At 37.3% G+C, this 10,545-nt stretch overlaps 1 protein-coding gene across 1 annotated transcript; it reads left to right on the forward strand.

Annotated features, from left to right (window-relative positions):
- The first annotated feature begins 1,689 nt into the window (after positions 1-1,689).
- LOC113326385 lies at positions 1,690-5,694 on the forward strand. The gene is made up of 9 exons (XM_026574122.1): positions 1,690-1,861; positions 2,078-2,575; positions 2,664-2,819; positions 2,907-3,188; positions 3,293-3,441; positions 3,519-3,737; positions 3,894-4,436; positions 5,438-5,494; positions 5,602-5,694. Exons 1-9 carry the CDS (start codon positions 1,690-1,692, stop codon positions 5,692-5,694), a joined length of 2,169 nt encoding a protein of 722 aa, XP_026429907.1.
- The last annotated feature ends 4,851 nt before the right edge of the window (positions 5,695-10,545 follow it).

Below are 10,545 nucleotides of genomic sequence, written 5' to 3' on the forward strand. Positions count from 1 at the left end.
AGATGTCGATTTCATGGCGACCAACTAAGTCACCGCTTTGAGTTTACTAATGATCGATCAAAACTTGACTATATTTTTATTTCGGTCCAAATAAAACTAATGTTTTTTTTGTCTAATAAAAATATTAGTCATGCATTCTAATTAATCTTGACGTCCAACACAGGAATATACCATGCACGTCGTCGTCCCTAAGAATTTGATATTGGAAGTTCGGAACATTGCTCCATTAGGGAGGACTCTATTCGCTCTCTAAGTTCAATACCAGGATGGAGAAATCCAGATTTCGTCCTTCAAACAATGATTAACGAGGAATTTTTATCAAAAACTATTATTTGAAGTCCAAAGAATATTCTGAGGAATTATTAAACTATTATTTAAGTGTAACCGAAGTTATAATTATTTGGATTGAGATTTAATGTTTACAAGTTCTCATGGGTCGAATTAAGCCTCATAGTGTGTGGTAATTATTTAAATCATTCTAACCAAAAATTATTTTGTCTCATGTCGTGCCGTTACGGCACGAGTTATTTCTAGTCTATAATACAAAACAGAATGGGTTTTTGAGCTTGGACGGTCCTATAACATTTTGAGAGACAAATGTCGCATCCGACCATCCCAGCGAAAGACATCCGACGGTCGTCGTTTCTGTAACCCTTCTCATTATGAATCCAAATTTATTAATCTTTAATTATTGCATCACTTCTTAACTCAATATATTCATAGAAACATTAAATGAAATCATAATATATCATATATGCATTAATTGGATTTAGTGGTGGCATGATCAATCTAATGAGAAATGAGATTTATTTATTTATTTATTTTTATTCATAACTCATAAGTGAGATATGCATACACACTATTACTTAAATGATTCTGTGTTCATTTTTGGATAATGTATATGAAAATTTTTATAATGTATTTATAGACATTATTTTCACTTAAAACAAAATAGAAAACTATCTTGCAAAGGAACGCGATTTAACGTCCGGAGAAAAAGAAAAATTACACCAATCAAATATCATATTAAAACAGCGCCGCTCGGCACGAGCTATCTCTAAATATTTATTAGAACTCTCTCTTAACCCATGCCGTGTCGTTACGCCACGGATTATTTCTAGTATATTACGAAAGAGATGGAAGGAAGACCAGACAATTGGAATAACCAACAGGCTGCTTAAGAATCTCCCAACAATGAAGTATCAAATGAGCTGGTCCTTGCCAACATTCTATGGTGGTGGCAACTGCCCAAATGTCAGGAACATAAACATATGGTAATTGCTTTGATTAATGAAACCAGTAACTTTATTTTTGGAAGAATTAAACTAATGATTAGAATTTTAATAAATTATTATAGAGAAAGGATAGAAGAACACTTTTTGTTTTTATATATCATAGATTCTGCGTATACTTGTATTACAAACATTCTCTTTGGATAAACAACACAATCTTTAGTTATAAGCAAACTATTGTCGGTGTGTTTTAGATAAAAACTTAAAGTTCAAAGTGGTCTTAGACAGCATCGCAGGATTCGAATTCTCTTGAACTTTAAAATGCAAAGTGGTCTTAGACGTACGGCAACATAAGTTATCTAATGGGATGAAACACGTTGATTAGATTGATTCTCAATCATATTTATATACTTACCGCATTTCCAGTGGAGTGTGAACTATCCAAGTCTTAATCGCCATGTCTAGGGAAGGTGGTGATGAGCCATCACAGGAAACAGTATTGCTCTGTAAGCTTATTGCTGAATCTCAGGGAGACATGCTGCGAAAACTTATTGAATCTCAAGAACGCAGCCAGCAGCAACTATTAGAGACGCTAAACACAAACTTCAATAAACTAGCGGAAATACTCGGTCGTCAAAATAAGGCCGGGGATGAAGAGAAAAACGAAGATGTGGCTGTTAAAATAAACCAAAAACTGATGCTGCTGGTACGCTAGTTTCATTCCTTACCTACCTTTGGATCACAAAAAAAAATTCAATGTCTTACCAGATACATATAAAGATCTTTGCAAAATTTAAAATTCCTTCTGATAATTCTTTTTCCTCGTATATGTTATATATATATAGAAAAAGATGATGACAATATCGTGGATGAGTATGAGGAACTATACAACGCAACATATGACGGCGACTGGAGAAAAGCTAGTCAATTTCTAAAGGATTGCCCAGAAGCGGTTGAAAAAACAATCACATATGATAATGAAACAGCATTGCATATAGCAATAATGAATAATCACTGGAGGTTTGTGCAAGAGCTTGTGAAACTCATGACCCCTGAAGCCCTGGAAATAAAAGATAAAGACGATTCTACAGCACTTTATGGGGCTGCCTTGTACGGAAATAAAGAAGTTGCTGAGGCAATAGTAAGAAAGAATTTAAAACTGACCCAGATGCGCGATAAATATGACAGGATACCACTCGAAACTGCTATTGTACATTTTACCGATGGACAAGAAGAGACTGTTAAGTATCTTTACTTTGTAACTAGGCATGAAAAACCAAGTCCATTCTCTGGTGCTCATGGTGCTGAGTTGTTGTGCAATACAATCGAATCCAGTTTCTACGGTGAGTAAGTGAATATAGAATTGGTTATGCGTCCATTTAACCTTAAGTATTGCTTGTTTAGTTACAGTTAAAAATGTTTAATTTGTAGATCTGGCATTATCTCTTGTCAAACGGTTCCCAAAACTTGTTACTGAGCATACAGAAGGACCCCGGGGACTTTGCGGACTTGAGAAGCTTATTTATAGGCCATTCGCATTTAAAAGCGGGGCAAGCCTATCTTGGTGGGAACGCTTCATCTATTCAGGTTAGTTATGGGCACTCTAGTTTTGATTTGTCATTTGATTCTCTGATTCGGTGTAATTATGTAATTGCAAATACTGGTGGTACACAGTAATTCATGTGGACATATCTTCCCCATATGATGATTATGACACTGAAGAAGTCGATGATAGCTCTTCGGAAAATTTCGAAGGCACATCTGGAGATGAAGAGAACCTTGTGGAGAGTTCAGATGCACCCGAAGGAGACATAGAGAATCCATCGCAAACATCAGAAGGCACGAAAGCGAACGAATTAGAGACTGCTTCAAAGATATCATATGCTCCCTCAATTAAAGAAAAAGGAGTGACGAGAATGGTGAAAAACTTCATTTCAGACTACATCTATGCACGAGGTTAACTTTACTAAGGCCGCCTTGAAGTTGGACTGTATATCGATTAAAAATCACGTGTTCTACTTCTATCTTATTAATTGTTCTGACTTCTTTTCTTATTCCAGCGCCGCTTATCAGACGCCTGTATAGCCAGAAGGTGATGCACCAACGAGCCTTTAAGTTGGTTTGTCATATGCTTGAGCAAATTGACGAAAGAACTGCTACTGCACAAGAAGTAACAGATTTTGTAGATAAAACTGCCATTGTGAAGACGGCAATACAATATGGTATCACTGAGTTCGTAACGGAGTGTCTGAAAATATTCCCTTTCTTATTTGGGATGATTTGAAGGGTGAAACAATGATACAAATGGCAATTGGAGAACGAAATGAAGAAATTTTGAATCTCATATTGGAAACTAGTGGAAATGATAAAGATGATCTAGTTTCTAGAGAAGATGACAATGGTAACAGCATCTTACATTATGCTGCAAAATTAGCTCCTGCTGCTAAATTAAATTTGGTATCCGGCACAGCTTTACAAATGCAACGGGAGGTACAGTGGTTTAAGGTATGTAATATCCACTCTACCACCTAAGAAGTAGAATTCTGGTTTATCACTGCCAAGCGTTATTTGATTTATAATTGGCCTCGTTATTATCAAGTAGTTTTTCTAAGTAATCTTGTAACTTCTTCAGGGAGAGTCGAAACTGTTGTACACTCACAGTATAAGTACACGAGAAATGAAGATGGAAATACAGCGAAGTTTGTATTCACAGAGCAACATAAGGACTTAGTGGAGAAAGGAGACAAGTGGATGAAAGACACATCCGGCTCTTGCATGGTAGTTGCCACCCTTATTGCTACAGTAGCGTTTGCAGCTGCATTCACTGTCCCAGGAGGGAACATTAGTGATACTAATAGCCCTCTAAACGGTGTCCCAATTTTCTTGAACGGGAAAGAATTTACAATATTTGCAGTAGCAGATTCTGTAGCATTATTCTCGTCCATTACATCGGTTCTCATGTTTTTAGCAATCATGACCTCTCGTTATGCTGAAGAGGATTTTTATAAATCTTTGCCACAAAAACTCATAATAGGGCTCGCAACTCTATTCATTTCTATGGCCAGCATATTTATATCCTTTGGTGCGGCATTTACCATTGTTCTCAAGAGTAAACATAAATGGGCTCCGATTCCGGTGGCATCGTTTGGTATAATTTCGATACTCTTGTTTGCTTTCTTAGAATTTCCTTTGTTTGCCAAAATGGTAATGTCTACTTATTATCCCAGTGTCTTCCGAAACAAGCAGCAGTATGTTATTAATAATAAGAAAAAAACTACAAAGGGGAAGGAAATTGAAGCCAAGAAAAAACTCTGATCAGGTTGTTTTGATTTATAACTTCGAAGATTTGTCATCTCTCATCGATGAATATCACCCATTGGTTGGTATCTGTTGCTGGTCCTTGTTTGGTGTCTTTGGTTATATCATGCATTTTTTCGGATCCTTTTGTTTGTTTATTCTTTCAGTTGTAAATTTTATTTCAAGTGGTTTTGGTTCTTTTTCTATTAATGAATGAATTTGCCTTTAAATATCATAATAATTATCGTTTTTGATCGGTAAAGAATCTGGTGTTGGTAAGTTTTGAACTCAGGTCGCTGTATCATCGTCCAATTAGTTACCAATTTATCAATAAATATCAAAATTATGGACAAACTGCTTTGCTCTTAACTCAACACTGTCTAGTTTAAGCTTGTAATTTGTCAGCTAAAAATTGTGCTGAAGTCGTTGGATACTCTGTCATGTTTTAGGAAAGAATACATGTTTGTGAGGGGTTGTTTTAAACTTGTTTCAGAGGGCGGTATGCCCAGAATTTTTGAAAAGAATACATGTTTGGCGTGTTAATTTAACATTTAAAAAGAAAAGTTATAGGTTCCAAGTAAAGCATAGTGTTTGCATAAAGCAAAAGAAAAAAGAATATTGTTTTTGTGTATATAAACTACTCTTTGTTTTCATCATTTTTAATTCACTCATTCTTCCCTGCTTTCATAATAATTAGTTTCTTCCATCAATCTTTGAGTACCATGTCTTCTTCTAGTGTTGATTTGGTGGATACCGTTGGGATTGAATGGAAGAAATTGAAGTTCTGTGTGTGTGATTCAATGTCAGGTCAATCGAAGAAGGAGAAGATACTGTTAATGTGGATTAAGAGGAATCTGATGCTGCTACTCATTGCAGTGTGACATGAACTGAAGTGTAGAGATTTGCAGGTGGTGATTTCAGTTGAGGTTAATGGTTTGGTTGCAGCTGCAGTTGAGTGCCAGATGGTTTGTTGGTGGTATATGAATTGCGAGAAAGGTGTCACTGTTGTTGGAAATGAGCAGAGCTGCTGGTGATGGATGCTGTTGTGGTCATGTGTTGAGTTGCAATGAAGCTGAGAAAAGAGCATTTGGGTTGTTGTGCTCCAAGGATTGGTGGTGCTGATGTTGCCAAGGGTGAACTCAGAGAAGGTTTAGGTGATACCTGAGGTTGCAGTTGAGCTAGGAGATGCAGGGATTTGAGTTTGGCAGCAAGGGGATAGTGTTGGTTGGCCTGGAGAGGAGCAGAAAAGCAGAATCGGAGCAGTAAGGTTTTTGTGTTTGGTACACAAGAAGGTGGTTGATATTTTTGGTGCTGTGATTTGCTCAAAAGAAGATGGGTTTGCAGTGCTCTTGAGGTGTTGATGCTTCTGGCAGTCGATTGAGCTGGTGGATTTGAAGATATGGTGGTGGCAGTCCTGGTGGTTATCAAGTTACTCAAGGGAGGTGAATTTGTGACAGTCCGTTAAGATGTCTGGAGTTGCAGTGAAGGTGTATGCTGAGCTTAATTAGAACCTGATAACAAGATGGAAGAAGTGAAGTGCAGGCAGTTGGAGTTGCTGCTACAGAAGGTTGTGTATGAACTGTTGCAAGTGGATGGAGCTAAGTAGATGCATTACAGAGAAGGATGGAGTTGTTATAAAGTATTGGTTGTGGCAGTGATGGTGGAAACTGTTACAAGAGGAGTTGTGATTGCAATCTGGTGGTGCTCAAGTGGATTGATAGTGGCTCGAGGTGAAGCTGAGTGCTTGGTGTGGTGTTGGCTGCCCTGGTGGTACAAGAAGAAGCTGTCTGAGCTACGACTGAAGTTACGGGTGCATATACAGTTGGAGTTAACTGGCACTGATGAATGGATTTGTGAATGCTTGTACTGCCTGGGAAGGTGATGAAATTGAAGTGCAGCTGAGAATTACAAGATCAGCAGGTGGAATAAGAGATGAAGCTACAAAATGGCAGTGGTAGCTGCAAGATAGAAGAAATGTTGAGCAGTATGGGTTCAAGAAGCTACTGCAATGAAAAGAAGGGATTAGTGGTGTTGTTGTGAATGAGGTGGCTTGAGCTAATAATAAAAAAGTCTTTCTCTATCCGAGCCCACGTAAGCAATCCACATGGCATATCCGAACCCACGTGTACAGTTTTCATGTTGATTTAACTGAGTTAAATCAATGATATATCATTAAATCAGTGATACAAAGCACTTTTAGGTCTTTTTAGTTACACCTAACGGTACTAACTTTCCATCCATCACTTTTGGTCAAAGCTTGCCTAGTCTAGCAATAAATAAAAAAAGTGACCTAGATTTGAAAAGCACCAAAAAAACAGGCCTATTTTTGTAAAAAGCCCTTAATTATTTCATATTGCATCTCTATAGTTTTATATTAATGAAACTGCTTATGTATGAGGGTGGTAAAGTAATTCCAGTGCATGCGGATGCCATAGAAGGGAATACGGAAAATAATCTGGCAAGCTCAAAAGGCACAACAAAAGACGAAGAGGACCCTCCAGAAACCTCAGCCTCTTCAAAACGTGAAGGCTCCTCGACTAGGACTGAAAAAAACATCATGACCAAGTATTTCATGCCGTATCTGTTGCGAGGTTATTCTCTTTGGAAACTTTTGCATTTTGGAATCTGTTGCTTGTGCATCAACTTTTGGTACTATGCTTGTTGCGCAAGGTATACAACCAAAGTCTTTGAGAACATTTCGTGACTAGAAGCATAAAGTCCTGATAGTTCTCATGGATTTCTGATTTCGCCATTTTGGAAATTAATTGTTCATATTTGTTCTGTTTCAGTGCCAAAAATCGCACAACTATACAACCAAAAACTGATGCACAAACAAGCGGTCGCTTTGGTTAAATATGTGCTACAGGTCTATGCTCAAAAAAAGGATGATGCACAAATCAGTCCCAGTATCTTGGAAACGGCTATAAAATACGGAACTACCGAATTTGTATTGGAGTGTCTTCATGTATTTCCTATGCTATGCGCCGGTGACTATGGAGAAAAACTGATAAGAATGGTTATTACGGAGAGAAATGAAAAGGTATTCAGTTACATATGCCACATCAAGAAAACACATTACCCACTTGACAGACTTCCGACGCTTGATGAAAGAGATAACAGTATCCTACACCACACTGCCAAGTTAGCACCTACTCGTCGAATCAATTCCGTTTCAGGTGCAGCGCTTCAGATGCAAAGAGAAATGCAATGGTTCAAGGTAAATGTTAGTATAAAAGTTCACTAGTGGCTAGAAAACCATATCAATGTAATCTTAGTCGATTATTATTTCGTTCAGGGGGTGGCAGATACTATGATACAGAAAGGTCGGTATATGCGGAACAAGGATGGGGATACAGCTCAGTTTCTAATTTTCTATTAACAGATCAACACAAAGACTTAATGGAGAAAGGAGAAAAGTGGATGAAAGATACGTCAGGGTCGTGCATGGTTGTCGCAACTCTGATAGCTACTGTAGCATTTGCAGCAGCATTTACCGTACCCGGTGGTAACATAAGTGACACAAGTAAAAGCAATAACGGTGTCCCGATTTTCTTGCAGAAGACATCATTTATGGTCTTTGTGGTGGCAGATGCGTTGGCTCTCTTATCTTCCATCACATCCGTACTTATGTTTCTAGCTATCTTGACTTCACGTTATTCAGAAGAGGAATTTCTGAAATCCTTACCCTAAAACTCATAATAGGTCTTGCAACTCTCTTTATATCAATGGCCACCATATTGATTTCTTTTGGAGCAGCGGTTTCTATTGTTCTTAGTGATCGATACTCTCGGGCTGCAATTCCAATAACGCTGTGCGGCTATATTCCTGTACTGTTATTTGCTTTTCTGCAGCTTCCACTGTTTGTCGAAATGGCACATTCTACTTATTGGCCTATCACCTTTGTAGAACAAAGCCAGCATGCTATTAAGAAGAAAACTAAGAAACCGAAACTGAATTAGATATGTGAAGCAGAAAAATGGGTGGTCTGGATGTTTTGGTTTACCTAATGACCTAACTCCGTATGTGGCAGCATTATCCGGTATGCACATGTGCAATAGTGGAAACAATTGCGTTAATTGACGCTCAAATGTATGTAAAGGATTAATGTATCTATCTGATTGTATATCCTAATTATAGCTTCAAATACAATGATTGGGTTTTTGTATATCGATGACTAATAAAACAAAAAAAAAATAAACAAACCAAATAAAATAGAAAATGTGTCATTTGATCAACGGTTAAAATTTGACCTGTTTTCTTTTCTTTTAATTCGGGTCCGCGAGTTATAACCTCGATGGTGTCACTATCCATCCACAAAAAACCCATCAAAACAAAAATAACACAAAAATCCCAAACCAATTTTGGTTTCATCATAAAATTTGATGAAACATTATAAAATTTGATGAAACCAATTTTAAAATTTGGAGTTTTTGTATCAATTTTGCTTAAGATGGAGTTTTAATAGATCCCAACATTTGAATGGAGTTTTTGTACCACAAGTTTAGTCACCTTGGGTTTTATAACTAGTCTTGTTTCTTTTAAGTCAAAACTTCTCTGGGTATTTGGGCCCGTTAGAGAAATCAGTTACAATTACGTTGAGAATCGGAGGACAAGGACCAAACATAAGTAGTTGCACATTGCCTCCTAGTTAAAGTTGCTTTTCGACTGCATAATTCGCCAAACCATCCGTAGCTTGATTTTGCTTCTTTATATACATGAGATATTTCTATTTGCTCCGGTTGTTCCAAGTTCCTATGGATTTCTTCTATTCTGTTGTGAATGATGTATGGTGCTTTGTTTGTGTTGTTGTTAATGAAATGAACCAAGATGTGTGAGTCTGTTTCAAACCACATCTTCTTTCATCCTTGAGCCGCTGCAATTCTTGTAGAGATTAGGAAAGCCCATGTGTCGCGATTAGTGTTGTTGTTATATCTTAACGGTGATTGTTTTTGTTTCTTCTAATCTGAAACGGTATAGTTTTAACAGTCGTTTCCTTTTACTTTCACTTTTTTCTCTCTCCAAATTTTTACTCCAACAAAGACCTCCTATAACTGAATATTTCTCTGCTCAGATCGGCTTTATAGGAGTTGATCTGAGCAGGTCAAGCACCATTATGCGCTCTCTTTCATCCTAAATCTACCGTCTGCTGTTAGAAACGTAATTTTTAGTTACAGTCTGGTTTTTCATCGGAATTGTTATATTATGCAATTTTTATAGTTTTTCTTCATCGATCTTTGGATGAATATGCAGGTATGGGATGTGATGTTTCACAGGGAAGAAAGCAATCCATGCAATCATTTTTCGTTTCTATCCCATGAAGAAGACAAAGCTAATCCAACACATCTTGATTCGGCTTCATCCCCACCCTTTTTTTCCACTGTGTATGGTGGTGGTTGGGTTTTATTTTGGCTTATGTTAGTTTTATGTGATCTTGATGCTATGGGTTTTTCTAGCAATCTGGTAGTTTATATATCTGTTTTTTTTTATTAGGATTAGTTTTAAGACTTACTGGTTTGCCCGTGTACTTTATATTTTTGGGGATGTGTTAGTTTCAGTGATGGTGTTCTTATGTTCGGATCGCTGTTATTTCGACATTTGCTCTAAGCTTGATCTTCTCCAACAAGTTCTGATGCTCCGAAGACTTCTCCGGCGATCTCTTTACTCAACAAAAACATCAACAACTAAGAAAACAAAGGCAAAAGCAGAAAAAATCAAGATCACCAACAAGTTCATCGATTATATCAATTGTTAGAAAATTTCCAATGACGAGTCGGTCTGATTCATCCCGATGCAGACTTCAAAAGACCGATTCAATAATTCCCTGTTACTTTAGCTCCTTCTACCGAAGACTCGGTTACTGTTTCTGTTACTCAAGAATTCCCTTGTTAGAAAATCTCCTATATGATTAAAGAATTCCGTTGTTAGAAAATCTCCAATACCGATTCAATAATTACCTGTTACTTTAGCTCCTGCTACCGAAGACTCAGTTACTATTTCTGTTACTCAAGACACTTCT

This window comes from Papaver somniferum, unplaced genomic scaffold (genome assembly GCF_003573695.1).
Source record: "Papaver somniferum cultivar HN1 unplaced genomic scaffold, ASM357369v1 unplaced-scaffold_10, whole genome shotgun sequence".
In the NCBI taxonomy this organism is placed as follows: Eukaryota; Viridiplantae; Streptophyta; class Magnoliopsida; order Ranunculales; family Papaveraceae; genus Papaver; species Papaver somniferum.

Excerpts from the sequence above, each read along its gene's own strand:
- LOC113326385 (XM_026574122.1), top strand. The coding sequence starts at position 1,690 with ATGTCTAGGGAAGGTGGTGATGAGCCATCACAGGAAACAGTATTGCTC. Across the intron at positions 2,576-2,663 it reads AATCGAATCCAGTTTCTACG|ATCTGGCATTATCTCTTGTC; the intron begins GTGAGTAAGTGA and ends TTTAATTTGTAG. Across the intron at positions 4,437-5,437 it reads TTCCTTTGTTTGCCAAAATG|GTGGTGATTTCAGTTGAGGT; the intron begins GTAATGTCTACT and ends AGAGATTTGCAG.